The 23733-nt window shown below is 37.7% G+C and overlaps 1 protein-coding gene across 1 annotated transcript in view; it reads right to left on the bottom strand.

Annotated features, from left to right (window-relative positions):
• RADX (RPA1 related single stranded DNA binding protein, X-linked) overlaps positions 1–23733 on the bottom strand; it is a 77694-nt gene continuing 53961 nt past the window's right edge. Inside the window, exons 12-14 of the mRNA XM_058712979.1 lie at positions 18827–19117; positions 11024–11185; positions 1–253 (exon numbers count right to left, since the gene is read on the bottom strand). Of these exons, the coding sequence (XP_058568962.1) occupies positions 123–253; positions 11024–11185; positions 18827–19117 (584 nt within the window). The 3' untranslated portion in view covers positions 1–122. The remainder of the gene's footprint in view (positions 254–11023; positions 11186–18826; positions 19118–23733) is intronic.

The following is a 23733-nucleotide window of genomic DNA, read 5'->3' as shown; positions in this document are numbered from 1 at the left end:
TAACTTTAAAGCTTATGTAATATTCTTGTCGAAAAACAGGTACTAAAATTACCAACAAAATGACAGAGTATCTTTAACGCAGTGCCCTCCTTATAACCTGTAACCAATTCATCTGCCAACTTTTAAGAAGTATTAGTTGGGCTATAAATTTTGTGCAAGTAGACTTCTACCTTATTGTTACCCAAGTTACAGATATCCAAGATACCGACGATGTGCACTTTATCCAGTTTAGTTACAGCTTTGATAATATCACCTGAAAGTAAAAAGCAGATGGTATTGTAAAATACTTAAATATTTACTTGGATTTAGTATCACATAAGCTGACTTTTTTCTTATTATAACATTAACACTGTCCCTCATCTTCTCCCTCTTCCCTCCAATTTATCACAAAGTCATCAAAGTTACGTTATGCTAACTTCTGCACACAACAGTGAATATATCAAACAGATGCCACTAATAATGTCAAGATACAGGCTGGTATTCCAAAGTCATATTTAGTTATTTTTACTTGTTAAATTTTTTTGGTAAAGTCAGTCTACATGTTTTCAAGGTTATTTATATGGTGCCAAGTCAACAACTTATTGTTATACTTCAAGGAAGTACAAAAATAATTTTTTCCATTTTGAAACATAATTACCAATTACTTACAAAACTTACAAGACATAAAGCAAAATACATATATGAAATTGAAGTTTCTTTTAAACTATATTTCCTTTGGGGGCACCTGGGTGTCTCAGTCAGTTAAGCGACTGACTCTTGATTTCGGCTCAGGTCATGATCTCATGGTTCATGAGTTCCAGCCCTGTGTCGGGCTCCGTGCTGGCAGTGCAGGGCCTGCTTGGGATTCTCTCCCTCTGCCCCTACTTCACTTGCTCTCTCTCTTGAAATAAACTTAAAAAAATAAAAGAGATCTGGTTTTAAACTTAGCTTATTAAAAAAATAATAAGGTATATTTCCTTTGAAGTAGCTTTATTGACTAACACTTAGCATTGGATACTCTCAAGAAGCTTTATCAAAAATGGGTCAGGTGAGTGACACTGCTATAAATGGCAGAGTAGGCTGGGTCCTACTCTGGGCTGGGTCCCTCAACTAAAGCAACTCACAGGCTGGCAAAAACTCTCAGATCAACTTCTGCAGAACCCTGGAATCTATACACAAACTTAAAATGATGGGGGAAGGATTAATAAAGAAAGAGCTTGCTGCACTGTGGTAAGAATGTGCTGTGGTACTTTACGTTGCCCACCTACTACCTGTATCAGCAGCAGCCATGAAGATGGCAGCTGGCATGCCTGGTGCTGGCTGCTAGTACCAGATAGTGCGATGCAGAACTTATTCTTAAAGATGTAGTTGTGTGTTTTGCCCTGTAAGGCAGCTCGCTCAAGGAGACATGAGGGCTTGCTTTCATTTCATCTGATTTGGAGCATTCCCATGACTGGGGTAGCTTCCCCAGTGGCTTTTGTTGAAAACACATTAAGACAAAAACATTAGCCAGACTAAAAAAGCTGGGGTGGAAGGGGTTGGGGAAAAGATATGTGGGGGAAATAGGGGCTTTTAAAAGCTTCTGTATATACTGGGGCATCAAGAAGGCTATATGTACACACAGTGCTGGACGCATGCTCAGAAAAGACCTGATAAAAACTCCAATTATTCACCTCTGGCTGATCATCAGGCTCCGCACAGCAGGAAGTGAAAGCTAAGACAGAGTTGTAAACAGCCTGGGTAAGCACTGAAGGGGTGCCGTGACACAGATCCAACTGCAAAAACTGGAGATAATTTTTTCCTTGGTTTCCTTTCTCACTTCCAGGTGTTTAAGGAAACTCTTTCAAAACACTATCTGACAGCTACTAAGCTAATAGATCACAGACTTCAGTGGCTACACATGATAAAGACTTGATTTTAGATATGAAAAAATGAAATCATTTAGAGGTTAAGTAATTTAAGCAAAGTCACATGGTGATTCTAATGTACACAGTCTGGCTTTGAGGCATGTGATCTTAACCTTTGTATACTAGGGTTACATCTCTGAAATTGTGCCTAGGGGCACCTGGGTGGCTCAGTAGGTTAAGCACCCAACTCTTGGTTTCGGCTCAGGTCATGATCTCACAGGTCCCTGAGATCCAGCCTTGTGTTGGGCTCTGTGTTGATGGGAGTGGAGCCTGCTTGGGATTCTCTTTCCCTTTCTCTCATGCCCCTCCCCTATTCATGCGCACATGCACGCTCTCTCTCTCTCAAAATAAATAAACATTAAAAAAAAAACCTGTGCCTAAAAGCCAGTGGTGGATCTAGGTTTTGTGGGACCTGAAGGGCATGCTGTTTATGAAAAAGAATATAAAATACAAAAGAGTACCAAAGCAAGTGAGGGCTTTTCAAGCCTAGGCTTCAAGAGCTTCACAATTTTTTTTTTAATGTTTATTTTTGAGAAGGAGGGAGGAAGGGAGAGGGAGAGGGAGAAAATGTGAGTGGGGGAGGGGCAGTGAGAGGGAGACACAGAATCTGAAGCAGGCTCCAAGCTGTTAGTACAGACCCCGATGCGGGGCTCACACTCATGAACAGCGAGATCATGACCTGAGCCGAAGTCAGATGCTTAACCGATTGAGCAACCCAGGTGCCCCATGAGCTTCACAATTAAAGCCACCTCTGCTAGACATGTCACAAAATCTGATGAATGATTTAAAACTGTGCAAGTTCACTAATGCACAATGAGTATAATAACAACTGCTGCTACTGTATAACTTTCTTCTTCTTTGAAGGGGATGGACTTTAACCTAGATGCTTTGGAAAGATTTTGAAATGTCTAGATTTGATGCCAACAGCAACAACCCAAACCTTAATAATTCTAATTGTTATCATATATTGACCTTTATAAATAATGACTTACAGAGTTCCTGAAACATGAAGTCTAAGTAAATCTACTATTTAGGTGAGGAGCTCTGCCTACTTGTGTTAATACTTTGAGCAAATGACAACCTCTCAATTTGTTCATCTGGTACTACATCACAGAATGTTGTGAGGATTAAATAGACTGTAAAGCACTTAGGATGGTGGGTGATGCACAGCAAGCACTCAAATTATCATCAACAATCAGTCTCTACTTAAGAAAACCTAGTATGAAATGAGGATGTTATTATTTACATCACATAGAGATTCTTTTAAAAGGACTACAGATTTTTACCTAAAAAATGGGTTTTTCTAAATTTCACTTTAAATTGCTAGTACTGTTTACAAAAATTGTACACTTTTAGAAATGTCACAAATACAAAAAAGTGAGACAAAGGCAGTGGAGTGTTCACTCCATTTTCTTTTGGGTGATCACGTGGGAAGACAAAGTGTCCTGGCATCTCTTCTTGCTAGGATGGGATCATGTAGGCAAGCTCTGAGAAATGAGAATGTGAGTAGAAATGATATGTCACTTCCACTCCAATGTAATTAAAAGCTAGTGTCTCCTTCATCTCTTCCTTCCTCTGCCTAGACAACCCTAGAAGCTACTTGTTCCTGCTGAAGCTGCAACAAGATGTAAGCAGACTGGATTCATGAATCACTGCTGAGAAGAAAGCTAATGTCTGATTGCATCAGACTCAACTTGAGCAAGAAACAAACATTTATTGTGTTAAGTCACAGAGACTTTGAAGTGGCTTTGTAACTGCAACACCATCTAACCTATCTTTTAATACAGTACAGTATTCTTGCCTATAAAAATAATATGGTAAACCCTGATTACATAGGGAATAATAAAATTGGTATTTTTACATGTGTTAAAGCTCTTCCATATCGTGTTTCTGAAATGTTTATCAATGGAGAAGTTAACTCAATGCTTTCAAATAGGAAGAAAGTGTGTATGTGCATATATATATGAAATGTTTATGTGCATTACATACACACTTTCTTCCTATTTGAAAGCATTGAGTTAACTTCTCCATTGATAAACATTTCAGAAACACGATATGGAAGAGCTTTAACACACACACACACACACACACACACACACACACACACACATATATCCTTGTAGTTCATAGTTAAAGATGATACCAATTAGGACATTATAGCAGTAAGCATTATTCAGCACATGATTTGGGAAATAGAGCTAACTACTTGGAAAAAAATAAAGCTAGGTCCATTATTTCACTTTCCATACCAAAATAAATTCCAAATGGATTAAAATTTTAAACTATAAAAATGAAGACATATTAACAACAAAACCCTAAACAACCCAATTCAAAATGGTCAAAGGACTTGAATATACACTTCTCCAAAGAAGATATGGCCACTGAGCATATTAAAATATGCCCAACATCATTCATAATTAGAGAAATGCAAATCAGAACCAAAATGAGACACCACTTTAGGATGGCTGTTATTAAAAAAACAAAACAAAACAAAACAAAACAGTGACATCTGACTTCAGCTCATGATCTCACAGTGTGTGGGTTTGAGCCCTGCATTAGGCTCTCTGCTGTCAGTGCAGAGCCCACTTTGGATCCTGTTTCCCCCTCTCTCTCTCTCTCTCTTTCTCCCCCCCCCACGCATGTGTTTTCTCTCTAAAAAAAAATACACATAAAAAAATAAAAAAAACAGAAAATAACATATATTGGTGAGGATGTAGAGAAATTGGGATCTGTATGCATTGCTGGTGGGAATGTAAAATCGTGCAGCTGGTGTGGAAAATGGTTTGGTGGTTCCTCAAAAAGTTAAATGCAGAATTACCATATGACTCAGCAATTCCAATCCTAAATATGTTCCTAAAAGAACTCAAAGCAGGGATTCAGATACTTATACACCAATATCCATAGCAGAATTATTCACAATAATTATTCATAATAGCCGAGAGGTAGAAACAACCCAAATGTCCATCAATAGATGAATGGATAAACAAAATGTGGTATATAGACACAATGAAATATTCTTCAGCTATAAAAAGGAATGAAATTCTGATATTACACACATGGATATTACATTCTGTATATTACAACATGGATGACCAAGTGACCTAGGTCAGACTCAAAGGGCAAAGACTGTATGATTCCACTTATATGAGGCACCTAGAATAGGCAAATTCATAGAGACAGAAAGTAAAATAGAGGTTACCAAGGGCTGGGGAGAGGGGGGCAATGAAGAGTTACTATTTAATGGTACCAGAATTTCTGTTTGGGATGATGAAAAACTTCTAAAAATGGATAATGATGATGATTCACAACACTGTCAGTGTACTTAATGTCACTGAATTGTACAATTAAAAATGGTTAAAGTGGTAAATTTTATGTAAATTTTGCCATAATAAAGATTATATGAGTACAAAAATGAAATTATAAAAGTACCAAAACCCACAGTGAATTAAAAAAATAATCTTGGACTAAGTGATGCCTTTCTGAGTATGACATAAAACCAGCAGTCACAAAAATAAAAGATTGATATATTTGAGTATATAAAAATAAAATTACTTAAAATACCAAAAGAAGCCTCCCACTGAACAAATTTAGTCAAAATGTGTAAAATTATTTGCAACACACAATAAAGGGTTAACTCTAATATACAAAGAAAACCTACAAATTAACAAGAAAAAGAACACTCACAGAAAAATGGAAAAATAAAACTAGCATACAAAATTCATAGAAAGAAGAAATATAACTGACAAACATTATGAAGATATTCAAGCTTAGAAATAAGCAAATGAAAACAATGATAATAATAACTTTTTGCCATCAGTCTGCCAAAGACTAACAAGAACAATAATACCTAGCATTTCTAAGGGTGTGAGTAAAATGGCACTCTTGCCTTTGGTAAAAGTGTAAATTGGCATAAACTTTTTGGATGACAATATCTACCAAAATTTTAATGCCTACATCTTTTGAGTCAGTGATTTCTCTTCCAAGAATTCATCTTACAGATATGTATGTAAAGTACACAAAGATTATATATACATACACACAGAAAGATAGATAGATACTCACTGCAGTACTCTTTGCTAAGAGCCAAAATATTTGGAAACAATCTCAACATTCATCACTAGGGGATTAAGTAAATTTTGGTACATCCACACAGTGATGTATTTATAGGTATTAAAATGAATGCAGTATCTCTCTATGTACTAAATATGAAAGATATCCAAGATATATTGTCAAGAGGAAAAAGGTGGTTATGGAACTATATGTTTACTATAATTCCATTTATGTGTATTTCCTTAAGACTGTGTGTGCGGGTGATCAAGTGAGATTTATTCCTGGGATGCAAGGGTGGTTCAACATTTGCAAATCAATCAACGTGATGCATCACATCAATAAGAGAAAGGGCAAGAACCATATGACCATTTCAACAGACACAGAAAAAGCATTTGATGAAGCACAACATCCATTCATGATTTAAAAAAACTCTCAACAAAGTAGGTTTAGAAGGAACCTCAACATAAATGACATATATGAAAAACCCACAGCTAACATAATCCTTAAGGAGGAAAAAACCAAGAGCTTTTCCCCTAAGGTCAGAAACAAGAGAAGGATGTCCACCCTCACCACTTTTATTCAACATAGTACTGGAAGTCCTACCCACAGTAATCAGACAACAAAAAGAAATGAAAGGCAACCAAATTGGTAAGGAGGAAGTAAAACATTCAGTATTTGCAGATGACATGATACTATATGTAGAAAACCTACCAGAACTGATAAACGAATCGCAGGATACAAAATCAGTGTGCAGAAATCTGTTGCATTTCTATACAGTAATAACGAAAGCAACAGAAAGAGAAATGAAGAAGACAATCTCATTACAATTACACCCAAAATAATAATGACACCTAGGAATAAACCTAACCAAAGAGGTGAAAGACCTGTACTCTGAAAACTATAGAACATTGATAAAAGAAATTGAAGCCAACACAAAGAAATGGAAAGACATTCCATGCTCATGGATTAGAAGAATACTGTTAAAATGTTCATACTACCCAAAGTAATCTACACATTTAATGCAATCTCTACCAAAACACCAATAGAATTTTTCACAAAACTAGATGAAAGAATCCTAAAATTTATATGGAACTGCAAAAGATCCAGAACAGCCAAAGCAATTTTGGAAAAGGAAAGCAAAGCTGGAGGCATCACAATTCCAGACTTCAAGTTATATCGCAAAGATGTAGTATTTAACACAGTATGGTACTGGCACAAAAATAGACACACGGATCAACAGAACAGAACAGAAAGCCCAGAAATGAACCCACAACTATATGGTCAATTAATCTTTGACAAAACAGGAAAGAATATCCAATGAGATAGAGACAATGTCTTAAACAAATGGTGTTGGGAAAACTGGACAGCTACATGCAAAAGAATGAGATTGGACCACTTTCTTATACCATACACACAAATAAACTCAATATAGATTAAAGGCCTAAATGGGAGACCTGGAATCATAAAAATCCTAGAAGAGAGCTCAGGTAGTAATGTCCTGACATGGGCCATAGCAACATATTTCTAGATATGTCTCTTGTGGCAAGGGAAACGAAAGCAAAAATAAACTACTGGAACTACATTAAAATAGAAAGTTTACACACAACAAAGGAAACAACAAAACCAAAAAAGCAATCTACTGAATGGGGAAAAGACATTTGCAAATGACATATCCAATAAAGGGTTAGTATCCAAAATATATAAAGAACGTATAAAACTCGACAGCCAAAACTCAAATAATCCAATAAAAAGTGTGCAGAGGACATGAATCGACGTTTCTCCAAAGAATACCTATAGATGGCCAACAGACACATGAAAAGATGCTCACCATCACTAATCATCAGGGAAATGCAAATCAAAAGTACAATGAGATATCACCTTACACCTGTCAGAATGGCTAAAATCAACAACACAAGAAACAACAGGTATTGGTAAGAATGTGGAGAAAAAGAATCCTTTTGTACTGTTGGTGGGAATGCAAACTGGTGCAGCCACTCTGGAAAACAGTATGGAGGTTCCCCCAAGAGTTAAAAATAGATCTACCCTACGATCCAGTACCTACTGGGTATTTACACAAAAAATTGAAAAACATTAATTCAAAGGGATACATGCACTCCTATGTTTACTGCAGCATTATTTACACTAGCCAAATTATGGAAGCAGCCTAAGTGTCCATGGATAGATGAATGGATAAAGATGTGGTATATATGTACAATGGAATATTACTGAGTCGTAAAAAAAAGAATGAAATCTTGCCATGTGCAACGACATGGATGGAGCTAGAGAGTAAAATACTAAGTGAAATAAATCAGAGAAAGACAAATATCATACGATTCCACCCATATGTGGAATTTAAGAACCAAAGCAAAGGAGCAAAGGAAAAAAAGAGACAAACAAGCCAAGAAACAGACTCTTTTAACTACAAAGAACAAAATGATGGTTACCAGAGGGGAAGTGGTTGGGGGGATGGGTGAAATATGTTATGGGAGATTAACAAGTGAACTTGTCGTGAGGAGCACCAGGTGATGTATGGGATAGTTGAATCACTATATTGTACACCTGAAACGCATAGAACACTCTGCTAGCTATACTGACTTTAAAAAAAGTGTGGGGTGGGAGAAATATATACTGTTATATGCAAAAATAATTTTTTTAAAGAATTCAAAGAATACTGGTTATCTCTAGAGAGGAGATGAGTGAGTTGGCAGCAGGGGATGGGCCTACCTAGGCAGGGAGGGGAACTTTCACTTTTACCCTATAACTTTGTGTGCTGTTTGAATTTTTGAATTGTGATCATATATAGCTTGTATAGTAAAAAAGAAAACAGGCTATAGAAATGTTTAAAGGTGATACAAATGTTATACTATTAGCATTTCATTATTCTGTACTTATTTTTATCTTTCAGTTTGGAGTTATGGAAAGAACGGAAATATTTTGAATCTGACAGATTTGAGCTGAAATGATAGCTGTTACCCATGCTGGTGAATCTCTCTGTTTTTCATTCTAGCCATCTGTAAATAGGGGATAATAATGTTTACCTTTCAAGGCTCTTAGTATGATTATTTGTAACTTATGTAAAATGCCCAGGCACAATGCTTGGCACAGAGCTAAATGGATACTATTATTATTAATAATTCATTGTCATGAAAAACATGACATATTCTACTTGAAACAAATCAGATTGCTTTTTTTAAAAATATCAAAATTCTATTTTTTTATTTTTTATTTATTTTTTGAGAGAGAGAGCAGGAGAGGGGCAGAGAGAAAGTCGGAGAGACAGAATTCCAAGCAAGCTCTGTGCTGTTATCACAGACCCGACACAGGGCTTGAACTCACAAACTGTGAGATCATGACCTAGCAGATATCAAGAGTTGGACACTTAACCAACTGAGCCACCCAGGTGCCCCATTTTTTTTATTTTTCATTTTTTTTAGTTAGATTGCTTTTGATTTTCTTGCCCTTCATGTCTCAAGTATTGACTGCTTTGGCAGAAGGGTACCAGGTTTTTTCATTTGACCATGTTAGTAACTTCTGGAGAAAAACTGGCACTAGCAACTAGTAAGTAGCTGAGAATTTTGCCTTGATATTTCATGCCAATAATAACATACATATAGCAGAAGAAATTTAATGGAAGTAGATGTTGTATGAAGTAAGAAAATGAGTATATAAATATTTAAACCATGTATTAGGGCACTAATTAAGAAATCTGGAATTTCTGGAAATCTAAAGAGCTGCATTGTAGGAAGTAATACTGCAAGTCAACTAATAAACTATTTCTAAAAATGAACTGAAAAAAAATAAGACTCTTGTCAAATCAGATATTCAAGCTCAGTTTGCAGTAACCATTATCGCCAAGAGTTACTTCATCAAAAGGCATAGCTCATAAGACTTGTTGAAAAACAATATACACTCAAGAGTTTCATCAGCTTACAAAGACCCACCGCAAAATCCCCAGATAATAATGGCTGTCTTAAAAGCTCTTTTAAATGTAATATCCTTATGAGCTCAGTGAAAACTGCTAGCAACTTTACTACATGCTTAGGAAGTACAAATGACAACAGGAAGTAGATAATTATAACTGGACACATAATTTCACAGGAATAGAGAAGTAATTTAAAGTTCAGTTTGTTATGTAGCAGCCTAAACAATTGGTTGGTTGAAGGGTTTCACTATTGGGATTACATAAGCTCCTAGCAGTCCTCAAGGAATCTATTGCATAGCACATGAATAACTAAACATTTATAAGAAAAAACAACCACACTATATTATGCTATGGAGGTATTAAAATTTCAGGCAATTGTAAGGTGAAAGGACAAATCATCTCACCTGAGTTAAAATAAGAGCTGAATTTGTACTGCTCCATGTGCATACCACTTAAATCTAATGAACACTTACATTTAGAAATCTAGTATAAGAGAAAATTCTTAATGTATGCCTGGAATAAAAACCATTAATTTATATAGCTTTATTTAAAAATATATTCTTGGGGCTCCTGGGTGGCTCAGTCAGTTAAGTGTTCAACATCGGCTCAGGTCATGATCTCGTGGTCTGTGAGTTCGAGCCCTACATCAGGCTCTGTGCTGATAGTTTGGTGCCTGGATCCTGCCTCAGATTCTGTGTCTCTCTCTCTGCCCCTCCTCGGCTCATGTTCTGACTCTCTCTCAAAAATGAATAAACATTAAAAAAAATTAAAAAAAATATGGGGAATCTGGGTGGCTCAGTCGGTTAAGCGTTCAACTTTGGCTCAGGTCATGATCTTGTGTTCATGAGTTCTAGCCCCGCGTTGGGCTCTGTGCTGACAGCTCAGAGCCTGAAGCCTGCTTTGGATTCTGTGTGTCCCTCTCTCTCTGCCCCTACCCTGTTCGTGCTCTTGCTCTCTCTCTCAAAAATAAAAAAAAAATAAAAAAAATTAAAAAAATAAAAAAAATACTCTCATATATAAGTCTTGGGGTACCTTTGCCAAATAACCCTTTAAATTATATTAAATGTTAAGGCTGTAACTGGTTACATGGTAACATCTTAAGATTGGAACTGTTTACAATATTAATTTTGTTTTTGGGGTGAAAGGAATACTGAGATGCTCTTACCTGCAAGTGCTCTTGGCAGTCTGTCATTGCCAGGTGTTTCCTGTGGATACACACAGCTGTAGTTCATGCAGGTTAGTAATGTGTCGATTTGAGATGTACGGAGATCTTCTGGAGAATACATGGGCAGGAATGCAACATCGATTGCTATCTCATGGTTCAGTCCTGTAATAGAAAAACCACAGTTTGTTAAAAGTGGGTTAATACATGAAGCTAATGAGGCCAGGTTTGCTGGTTTGATCCTGACATGTGCCAAACAGCTTCATACCTATAAAAGCATGATTTCAAATCTAGGAACTAAACCCTTTGCTGTGCAAAACTTTACAAATACATGCTACTGGTTGAAAGAGAAGACACTTCAGTGCAGTTTATCACCACTGCTGAAAATAACTATCCAAAATGTTTTACCTACTGATAGAAGGTTACAATTTTAATATCCAGAGGATGGCCTGGTCACATAAATGAAGACATGTAGAACACTTTCTTGGTTATTATGTGAGGGGCCATTACAGGATAGATCAATTCAGAGATGACTACTGGTTCCCTTATTGCCATTTGGACTTAGGGATGTATGACTCAAACAAAGCCAGGATGGTAGTGACAGGGTCCCATGTGTCCTCAATTATACATTACAAACTTCAATTACTCACCATTAGGGCTATAAGAAGTTGCACTAGAAAAGTGGCTATGGGGGGAAAAAACAAAGTAAATCCTGACCTGTGACTGTCATCTCTTTGTATGGGTCAATGTCAGCTAGGGTGGATAAAAAGGACTTTTCAGAGGCAAGGCTTTGAGCTGGGTACTAAAGGATGAATAGCATGTAAGTAAACAGACAGAAGGTTTTGAGGCAGGACAGAGAGTAGCCAAAATTATAGATCAGAGTAAGGAGACCGTCTTAACTGGAGGAACGGTAAACACACAAAGCACAGCTTGAAAACTATAAATTCCACCCAGTAACACGAAACAGAATCCTGGAAAGTTATCCTTAACTCCTTCCTTTTGTTCTTCCCTGATACTTAGCCAGCAAGTTCTATAGATTCTATGACCTTAATGTCTTCTACTCATCGCTACAGCAATTCTTAACAACTGTTCATGAGTCAATGATAGGTAAACAAACTCCTTCCTGTTAAGCTGTGACTGATCCAGAAATGCAAGTCCTTTCTTTGCTTTTTATAGGCAAATGACACTAAAATTCCACAGCTTTAATTTAATATACACCTAAGGGCTACTTAAAGGTTTTAAGGATTATGAAAATGTGGTATTCATAAACTATAATAGTCATGATATCTAGAATTTATTGAGGATTTCAATTCAGTATTATAACTACCCGATAACTCTTAGCAATGTTGCAAAACTCATGTGAATGTGCACATGCTTTATCTTATTTCCTTGATTTTAAGACTAAATTTAACTCTAACATATACTATCAACTTGACAAATGATACAAAACTGTTTTATTTTTATTTATTTCTCTTAAAACATTTTTTTAAAAAAAAATTTTTTTTTCAATGTTTTTAATTTATTTTTGGGACAGAGAGAGACAGAGCATGAACGGGGGAGGGGCAGACAGAGAGGGAGACACAGAATCGGAAACAGGCTCCAGGCTCCGAGCCATCAGCGCAGAGCCCGACGCGGGGCTCGACGCGGGGCTCGAACTCACGGACTGCGAGATCGTGACCTGGCTGACGTCGGACGCTTAACCGACTGCGCCACCCAGGCGCCCTCTCTTAAAACATTTTTTAACGTTTATTTATTTTTGAGAGAGAGAGAGAGAGAGAGAGAGAGCACAAGCAGGGGAGTGGCAGAGAGAGAGAGAGGGAAGGAGACACAGAATGCGAAGCAGGCTCCAGGCTCCGAGTTGTCAGCACAGAGCCTGATGTGGGGCTTGAACTCACCAACCATGAGATCATGACCTGAGCCGGAGTAGGACGCTTACCCAACTGAGCCACCCAGGCACCCCCAACACTGTTTTTTAATAGTTTAATAAAACAGTTTTAATAAAAAGGAAACACTGCATTAAATGTACCCATTGACCATAAGATGCATTCCAACCTGCAAATGTAAAAAAAAAAGAAAAAGTGCCTTAGAATTGAGAAAATATCGGAAGTTGGAAATCCTGATATTCTTGGAAGGTAGCTTATCAGTGTGTCATTGATACTATTTTGAATTATTTTCTAAATTACAAAATACTGTGATTTTAGCTTCATCATTACTGATAAAATCTGTTTTGAGTGCTTTGGTTAAAACTAGAGTCAGAATACAAATGTGTAAGTAAACAGGCCTCAGGACCTCCATACTTGCTGTTTCTGTGCGTAGAATGTTCTTCCCTCAGATAACCAGACTGTTCCTTCAGCTCCATCGGAATTCTTATGAAATATTACCTCTTCAGGGAGACCTCCCCTGACCACTCCATTTAAAATGCAATCCTTTCCTACTACAGTACTTTCCAATCCCTTTCTTCCACCACTTATCACCATTTCTTTTATCACTAAGCTCTTGTATCTGTTGTGTTCACTTATGTAACCTTAGCACTGCTGGGCATACATTAGGTGCTCAGGAAGTATTTGTAAATTGAACAAATGAATGTACATTTGTGTATTTTGTACTAAAATTTTCAAATACTAGACATTAAGACATTTGTGCATCAAGTGTTCAAATATGGATTTATCTGTATTCCTGTTACCAAAGGAGATGAACACAAACATCCTCCCCACAGTGTGCATATATATGCACTTCAATGGGGACTTACTGCTTATCTGTTACTGAAGTAACTTACAACATACTATCTAGGTAAATGTGAGAATATGTCTGGACTATATCCGATATTACAGGAAAATATCAAACAAGGAAGCTCATATTGCTCTTTGGAAGATGTATCATATGCAATTTATGTATCTTCCTCCTCAATTCTTTGTTATCACTGAATTTCTTTTCCAATAAAAAGTGTGAGAGTGTGAGTGTTGAGTGTGTGTGTTGGATGGGAGGCAATCTGTGATTCCAGCACCTAGCATAATGCTTGGCATATATCATATTTTACTCAATCTAAGATGCCACTAAGAAAAATGCTACCGGGGCGCCTGGGTCGCTCAGTTGATTGGGTGTCCAACTTCGGCTCGGGTCATGATCTTGCAGTTTGTGGGTTCGGGCCCCACATTGGGCTCCATGCTGACAGCTTAGATCCTGGAGCCTGCTTTGGGTTCTGTGTTTCCTCTCTCTCTGCCCCTCCCCTGCTGTCTCTCTGTCGCCTGTCTCTCTCTCTCAAAAATAAATAAACATTAAAAAAATTAAAAAAAAGAAAAATGCTACTGACTAAACAAAGGCATGACTTCAATTGCAAGATGCATACCAATTTTCAAAGATGTTAAAATATGGGGGAAAAAGGGTATCTTATGATGATGAAATACGATAGCAGGTACTTCAGGTTTCATGATTAAATTACAATTACTTGCTGGAGGGGAGGTGGATGGGGGGATGGGTTAAATGGGTGATAGACATTAAGGAGGGCACTTTTTGGAATGAGCACTGGGTGTCACATGCAAGAAATGAATCACTGGGTTCTAGTCCTGAAGCCAAGACTACACTGTATATTAACTAACTTGAATTTAAATTTACAAAATTACAATTACTTTCATTATAAATGGAATAAGGGACAGAATTAAAGTGTGACAATATCAATCTAACTCTGTAATCCATATAACCTAGTGTATTGTTCCACTGAGATATAATAGTGGGAAGCATCTCAGTGGGACAGGATATCCTTAAGATGTAGCCAGTGAGGGAACCAACAGTAGAGAAAACCCAGTGCTACTCAGCTAATGGTTCAAGTAGGCTTCAACAAGGAAGGAGGCATACCTCATGGGTATAAAATATTGGTCCTGAGCCAGCAGGCTAGTACCAAGGAAGGGGAGGGGGGAGTTATGTTGGTCTGCTTGGTTGCTTTAGAAGAAAAAAGTCAAGGTAAGTAAATCCTTATTACTTCAATATAGCTACAGCATACGAAATTGCTTTGATGCTATAATTAATGATACTGAAACTTTTAATTATGATTTAAATGCATTTTCCAAAAAAGGAAAAGAACAAACCATATAAAAATTGGGGTTGGGTTCTCTCTCTTGACTTCCAAGAGACAAAACAGATGACTTTGAGAGGCTTACAAAAGGCTGGCTGGATTATGATCTTTATTGCCTAAGTCAAATATAAATAGAAGAGAGGACTCTTAAGCTTTGATTGACTCACAGCATTTCATGGGTAACTAAATCAATGCTAGTAGAGTCAATGTTATACTAACATCTAGAAGTCCAATCTAGGTTTGGAAAACTTTTCTTATATTTAAAGTAAAAAATAGTTCTTAAAATCGGAAGAAAATGACCAATAGATTTTGTACCTGGGCTTAAAGGCACTGAAAATTTAGTTTGTTACTTCATTCCAGTAGCTTGTTTTTGAAATGTGTTATTTCATAATAAGCAATGGACTGAGGTTTTAACGCTTGGAGGTAACACTAGAGATATCTCTTTGAGGCAAGTGAGATGGCATAGCAAGGATTTTAATACAAGAATGTACATTTCTGGAATAGGTTTCTGATGTTGCAGCAGTACCCAGTTGGTTGCTGGAAGCCATGAGAACTGCGGGAAGGACAATTAATCATTGTGTTCAATGTTCTCAATAATGATTTACCCTAGACCAGTCAGAGATAATGACTGCAAGAGGGCTGTGGTGTGAGTAACCTTTCTGGCTCTCAGAATAAGACACTTCACAATTACTGGGTCCTCCAGAGATCAGCAAGTTACCGCAGAGAGATAATCAATCACTGAAAGATAGTATCAGTGTAGGTGGACAATTTTCATGTTGGAAAATTTTAAATATCATACAGATTTACCTGCCTGGAATTGGTTTAGCTAGTTTTATCTAAAAACAGAGGTCTAGAACAGAGGTCAGCAAATTATAACCTGGGGGGTCAAATCTTGCTTGCACCAGGCTTTGTACAACCCATGAGCTCAGAATGTTTTGTTTTTAATCTTAAATGGTTGAAAAAAATCAACAGAATATTTTGTGAAAATTTTGTGAAAATTATATGCACTTCAAATTTCAGTGTCTATAAATATTTATCCCCAAAGAGCATGCACATTCATTTATATATTGTCTATGGCTGCTTTCACACTAAAACAGCAGAACTAAGTAGTTCAGACAGATGCTGTATGACCTGCAAAGCCTCAAATATTTACTACTTGGCCCTTTACAGGACAAATTTACTCCCTTGTACAGAACACACTTAAGGTTATCTTTTGGTTTTAGGATCTTATCTTTTAACAAATAGTACAGTATTAAGAGATGTAATCCTCTCTTCTGTGTCCATTGCTCATGCCATGCTTAAAATGGACAGGTTATTTGGTCTCATAACACAACTTCGGTTTCATACTTTTACAAAAGGTATAATCAATTCACCACCTTCACATCTGATATTCACCAGTTATTTTAACCAAAATCTGGGAATATGTATACTTCCAGTGGTATTAGGAGAGTAGTATTTCTCAATCTTAATTCCACTGTTGCATACTTCACAAGCTGGACACACTGTTGTCATTGGCTCTAGTGTAGTTGTAAGTCTCCCTTAGGTAGGTAAGGGAGACTGGATGGGCTGCTTCTCTGGAGTATGCCAGAATTTTAAGGAGTGTGGTAAGGTCTCCCCTCAGATGATTTTGATAGGTTACCCCCTCCTACCAAGATTCCATAAGAATCAGTGAATCACTATCATTTATATTAGTTCTCTAGATTTCATTTCTGTATTAAGTTAAACCATTAGAGAGCTAAATTCTTGGATTTTGTAATAATTAAGGCAAAAATATACTCCTTTACAGAAATGTCTTACTAAGATTTGACTATTATACTGATTATATATTATAAGGTTGATGTAAGATTCAATTATCTGAAGAGCAATTCCACATTTTAAAAAGGAAAACTATAGTTGCAAATATCCATCCATTTGTTACTCTGTGCTATTTACACAAGAACTTCATATGGTAAATTCAGACTTGAGTTTTGATAGAGGAAAAAAATAACAGGCTTCCTATATATGAGTGTTTGTTTTCTCTGAAATAGAAGATATGTTTAGAGACTCAGGAGACATGATTTCTAATCATGGCCTGGGTTCTATCTAGCCAGGGGGTAGGACTAAATGATATCCAAACTTCTTTTAACTTTAAAATTAAATACCTCATCAGGAATCCCCTTTATTTCTTCTTTCCAGAAAGCTCACAAAAAATTACTGCCAAATGGTAATTTAGTTGTTTGCAAGTACCTAATAAAACATACTTTTTCTGTTTCCTTTTAAACATTGTTTTATCCATCTGTGGCTTATTTTTCCTTGTATTTCATCCCTGTAAACCACCTTAAGTCCTTGAAAACAGGTAGGATATAAAACAGCACGAAAATGGGTAGGATATAAAACAGCATAATTCTAATATAGATTAGAGATGATTGGGCAGAATGACAAATTTGCCCTCTTCACATTTGATTCTTGCTTTTAAGTGATACAAAGAGACCAAGTAATGCAGTCTAGTAAAAAAAAAAAATTTGAAACTTAGGTCTGACATGTCTAACAGAGTCAGCGGAAATTCATTACTTTTCATAGATTATTCACACATGCACAATCACATGTATGTACATACTTATGGGTGAGGAGGCAGAGAAGAGAGAGTTGGAGAGAGTAAAAAGGAGGAAGAATCTTGATAAAGGTCAAGGTAGTGCATTCCAGTGCTGTAGATACAAAAATCTTTGAAATGCATTTTTCTTTCAGCCATTAATTTACTAATGACTTTTCCTCATTCTTTTATTTTAAGGTAACATGACCTTCCCTTAAGATACAAATACAAATACATTTTTTTTGTTGTTAACTATGAGAATAGCTTATTTTGGCTAAGATTTTATTTTAGGAATTTTTTTGTGTGTACATTTTTCATTCATTGGAAACAAATATAAAATTAAATGTAACTTTAAGAATGTGTTGACTTTTTAAAATGTTTTTATATAAATTCAAGTTAGTGAACATACAGTGTAATACCAGTTTCAGGGGTATAATATAGCGATTTGACACTTCTGTACAACACTCAGTGCTCATCAAAACAAATGTCCTCCTTAATCCCTGTTACCTATTTAATCCATTCCCCTCACCCACCTTCTCTGTGGTAACCATCAGTTTGTTCTCTTAAAAAAAAAAAGTGTTGCCTTTTAAATTTATGTAAGTTTTAAAGCTACTTCTCAGTTTTGAACTGCCTGAGAAAAATCAGTTTATTTTCCCTTACAGACCAGGGAAGTTTTTTAAGTAGCTTCTTTCTGTTACAACCTGAGTTAGCTGAGAATTTTATTTTCTTCAGGGGCTAAACAGATCTCTGTTCATAGAAGCCTCTCTAGATTAGTATGATTGGTACTTTTTTTCTTTAACCTACATTTTACCTTTCAATAGTTCAGATACACCAAGAAAGAGGCAGAAAACATGAGCAAGAAAGTGGTGGCTAAAGAACAAAATCAGTTTTAGAAGTAGTCAGGCTGTCAGGGGTGAGGAAAGTTCCCTTGGTTCCCATTCTCTTCTGCCCAAATACTTTCCTAGGACTTGCCAATGTTTAAAAGCCCACAGAGCTTAATGTATTCCAGAGTTAGTGCTCCATTCCTTTGGTTTGAGCCAAGCAGGAGCGTTCCTTGGACATTATTTCTTTTGGAGGGGGGAGCATAATTTCTTAAAGCAAAATAGTATCATCTATATTGAAAATATATTAAGTTAATAATTTTCAAAGAAAATAACACTTGACTTACCTAGGATGGTTACTTCGAAATGTCCAAGGCTTCGGGCACTTTTAAAGTCCTCAAGTTTTGGAGGCCTTCCCTCTGGTGGTATGTATTTTGCAGGCTGAGAATTAAACTGCTCAGTGAGAAACTTTCTCTGCTCGAAAATAAATTTCCGTGGAATACTTTCAGGATGAACACAGCTATAATGCAAGTGATCTATTAAGCCAAACTTTTTCTCTCTCCACAGCGGACTTTCCCATCTATCGCTTATAGTTTTTCTCGCTTTCCCTTGGACACCAGCGCTTGTGCCTTCTCGACCTGTTAAAGACACAATGAGACAGACACAATGGACCTTATTTATAAATCAAACAAATTAAGTCGTTCAGTACAAAAAAGCACAGATTAAGGAGGAATAGTTTAGTCAACTTTAACAATCAAACCACTTATAAAATATAAATTGAGGAACAAGGGAAGATGGCGGTGCAGGAGGACGCTGGGCTCACCGCGCGTCCGGCTGATCACTTAGATTCCACCTACACCTGCCTAAATAACCCAGAAAACCACCAGAGGATTAGCAGAACGGAGTCTCCAGAGCCAAGCGCAGACGAGAGGCCCACGGAAGAGGGTAGGAAGGGCGGCGAGGCGGTGCGCGCTCCGCAGACTGGCGGGAGGGAGCCAGGGCGGAGGGGCGGCTCGCCAGCCAAGCAGAGCCCCCAAGTCTGGATGGCAAAAGCGGAGGGGCCGGACGGACTGTGTTCCGACAGCAAGCGCGACTTAGCGTCTGGGAGGTCATAAGTTAACAGCTCTGCTCGGAGAGCGGGAAGGCTGGAGGACGAAGGGAGGGAGAGTTGCTGAGCCCCCGGACGACAGAGCTCAGTTTGGCGGGGAACAAAGGCGCTCGCCAGCGCCATCTCCCCCGCCCATCCCCCAGCCAAAATCCCAAAGGGAACCAGTTCCTGCCAGGGAACTTGCTCGCTCTGCTCAAATACCCAACTCTGTGCTCCTGCGGAGCCAAACCTCTGGCAGCGGATCTGACTCCCTCCCGCTGCCACAGGGCCCCTCCTGAAGTGGATCACCTAAGGAGAAGCGAGCTAAGCCTGCCCCTCCTGCCCCCGTGCACACTGCCTACCCACCCCAGCTAATACACCAGATCCCCAGCACCACAAGCCTGGCAGTGTGCAAGTAGCCCAGACGGGCCACGCCACCCCACAGTGAATCCCGCCCCTAGGAGAGGGGAAGAGAAGGCACACACCAGTCTGACTGTGGCCCCAGCAGTGGGCTTGGGGCAGACATAAGGTCTGACTACAGCCCCGCTCACCAACTCCAGTTATACACCACAGCACAGGGGAAGTGCCCTGCAGGTCCTGACCACTCCAGGGACTATCCAAAATGACCAAACGGAAGAATTCCCCTCAGAAGAATCTCCAGGAAATAACAACAGCCAATGAACTGATCAAAAAGGATTTAAATAATATAACAGAAAGTGAATTTAGAATAATAGTCATAAAATTAATCGCTGGGCTTGAAAACAGTATACAGGACAGCAGAGAATCTCTTGCTACAGAGATCAAGGGACTAAGGAACAGTCACTAGGAGCTGAAAAGTGCTTTAAACGAAATGCAAAACAAAATGGAAACCACGACGGCTCGGATTGAAGAGGCAGAGGAGAGAATAGGTGAACTAGAAGATACAGTTATGGAAAAAGAGGAAGCTGAGAGAAAGAGAGATAAAAAAATCCAAGAGTATGAGGGGAAAATTAGAGAACTAAGTGATACACTAAAAAGAAATAATATACGCATAATTGGTATCCCAGAGGAGGAAGAGAGAGGGAAAGGTGCTGAAGGGGTACTTGAAGAAATTATAGCTGAGAACTTCCCTGAACTGGGGAAGGAAAAAGGCATTGACATCCAAGAGGCACAGAGAACTCCCTTCAGACGTAACTTGAATCGATCTTCTGCACGACATATCATAGTGAAACTGGCAAAATACAAGGATAAAGAGAAAATTCTGAAAGCAGCAAGGGATAAACGTGCCCTCACATATAAAGGGAGACCTATAAGACTCGTGACTGATCTCTCCTTTGAAACTTGGCAGGCCAGAAAAGATTGGCACGAGATCTTCAGTGTGCTAAACAGAAAAAATATGCAGCCAAGAATCCTTTATCCAGCAAGTCTGTCATTTATAATAGAAGGAGAGATAAAGGTCTTCCCAAACAAACAAAAACTGAAGGAATTTGTCACCACTAAACCAGCCCTACAAGAGATCCTAAGGGGGATCCTGTGAGACAAAGTACCAGAGACATCACTACAGGCATAAAACATACAGACATCACAATGACTCTAAACCCGTATCTTTCTATAATAACACTGAATGTAAATGGATTAAATGCGCCAACCAAAAGACATAGGATATCAGAATGGATAAAAAAACAAGACCCATCTATTTGCTGTCTACAAGACACTCATTTTAGATCTGAGGACACCTTTAGATTGAGAGTGAGGGGATGGAGAACTATTTATCATGCTACTGGAAGCCAAAAGAAAGCTGGAGTAGCCATACTTATATCAGACAAACTAGACTTTAAATTAAAGGCTGTAACAAGAGAGGAAGAAGGGCATTATATAATAATTACAGGGTCTATCCATCAGGAAGAGCTAACAATTATAAATGTCTATGCGCTGAATACCAGAGCCCCCAAATATATAAGACAATTTCTCACAAACATAAGCAACCTTATTGATAAGAATGTGGTCATTGCAGGGGACTTTAACACCCCACTTACAGAAATGGATAGATCATCTAGACACACGGTCAATAAAGAAACAAGGGCCCTGAATGATACATTGGATCAGATGGACTTGACAGATATATTTAGAACTCTGCATCCCAAAGCAACAGAATATACTTTCTTCTCGAGTGCACATGGAACATTCTCCAAGATAGATCATATACTGGGTCACAAAACAGCCCTTCATAAGTTTACAAGAATTGAAATTATACCATGCATACTTTCAGACCACAATGCTATGAAGCTTGAAATCAACCACAGGAAAAAGTCTGGAAAACCTCCAAAAGCATGGAGGTTAAAGAACACCCTACTAACGAATGAGTGGGTCAACCAGGCAATTAGAGAAGAAATTAAAAAATATATGGAAACAAACGAAAATGAAAATACAACAATCCAAACGCTTTGGGATGCAGCGAAGGCAGTCCTGAGAGAAAAATACATTGCAATCCAGGCCTATCTCAAGAAACAAGAAAAATCCCAAATACAAAATCTAACAGCACACCTAAAGGAAATAGAAGCAGAACAGCAAAGGCAGCCTAAACCCAGCAGAAGAAGAGAAATAATAAAGATCAGAGCAGAAATAAACAATATGGAATCTAAAAAAACGGTAGAGCAGATCAACGAAACCAAGAGTTGATTTTTTGAAAAAATACACAAAATTGACAAACCTCTAGCCAGGCTTCTCAAAAAGAAAAGGGAGATGACCCAAGAAGATAAAATCATGAATGAAAATGGAATTATTACAACCAATCCCTCAGAGATACAAACAATTATCAGGGAATACTATGAAAAATTATATGCCAACAAATTGGACAACCTGGAAGAAATGGACAAATTCCTAAACACCCACACACTTCCAAAACTCAAACAGGAGGAAATAGAAAGCTTGAACAGACCCATAACCAGCAAAGAAATTGAATCGGTTATCAAAAATCTCCCAACAAATAAGAGTCCAGGACCAGATGGCTTCCCAGGGGAGTTCTACCAGACGTTTAAAGCAGAGATAATACCTATCCTTCTTAAGCTATTCCAAAAAATAGAAAGGGAAGGAAAACTTCCAGACTCATTCTATGAAGCCAGTATTACTTTGATTCCTAAACCAGACAGAGACCCAGTAAAAAAAGAGAACTACAGGCCAATATCCCTGATGAATATGGATGCAAAAATTCTCAATAAGATACTAGCAAATCGAATTCAACGGCATATAAAAAGAATTATTCACCATGATCAAGTGGGATTCATTCCTGGGATGCAGGGCTGGTTCAACATTCGCAAATCAATCAACGTGATACATCACATTAATAAAAAAAAAGAGAAGAACCATATGATCCTGTCAATCGATGCAGAAAAGGACTTTGACAAAATCCAACACACTTTCTTAATAAAAACCCTTGAGAAAGTTGGGATAGAAGGAATATACTTAAAGATCATAAAAGCCATTTATGAAAAGCCCACAGCTAATATCATCCTCAATGGGGAAAAACTGAGAGCTTTTTACCTGAGATCAGGAACACGACAGGGATGTCCACTTTCACCGCTGTTGTTTAACATAGTGCTGGAAGTTCTAGCATCAGCAATCAGACAACAAAAGGAAATCAAAGGCATCAAAATTGGCAAAGATGAAGTCAAGCTTTCACTTTTTGCAGATGACATGATAGTATACATGGAAAATCCGATAGACTCCACCAAAAGTCTGCTAGAACTGATACATGAATTCAGCAAAGTTGCAGGATACAAAATCAATGTACAGAAAAAATTTGCATTCTTATACACTAACAATGAAGCAACAAAAAGACAAATAAAAAAACTGATCCCATTCACAATTGCACCAAGAAGCATAAAATACCTAGGAATAAATCTAACCAAAGATGTACAAGATCTGTATGCTGAAAACTCTAGAAAGCTTATGAAGGTAATTGAAGAAGATATAAAGAAATGGAAAGACATTCCCTGCTCATGGATTGGAAGAATAAATATTGTCAAAATGTCAATACTACCCAAAGCCATCTACACATTCAATGCAATCCCAATCAAAATTGCACCAGCATTCTTCTCGAAACTAGAACAAGCCATCCTAAAATTCATATGGAACCACAAAAGGCCCCAAATAGCCAAAGTAATTTTGAAGAAGAAGACCAAAGCAGGA

The sequence above is a fragment of the Neofelis nebulosa genome, chromosome X, assembly GCF_028018385.1.
Source record: "Neofelis nebulosa isolate mNeoNeb1 chromosome X, mNeoNeb1.pri, whole genome shotgun sequence".
NCBI lineage: Eukaryota > Metazoa > Chordata > Mammalia > Carnivora > Felidae > Neofelis > Neofelis nebulosa.
The sequence above is the reverse complement of the archived record's forward strand: the minus strand, read 5'-3'. Positions and strand labels throughout refer to the sequence as shown.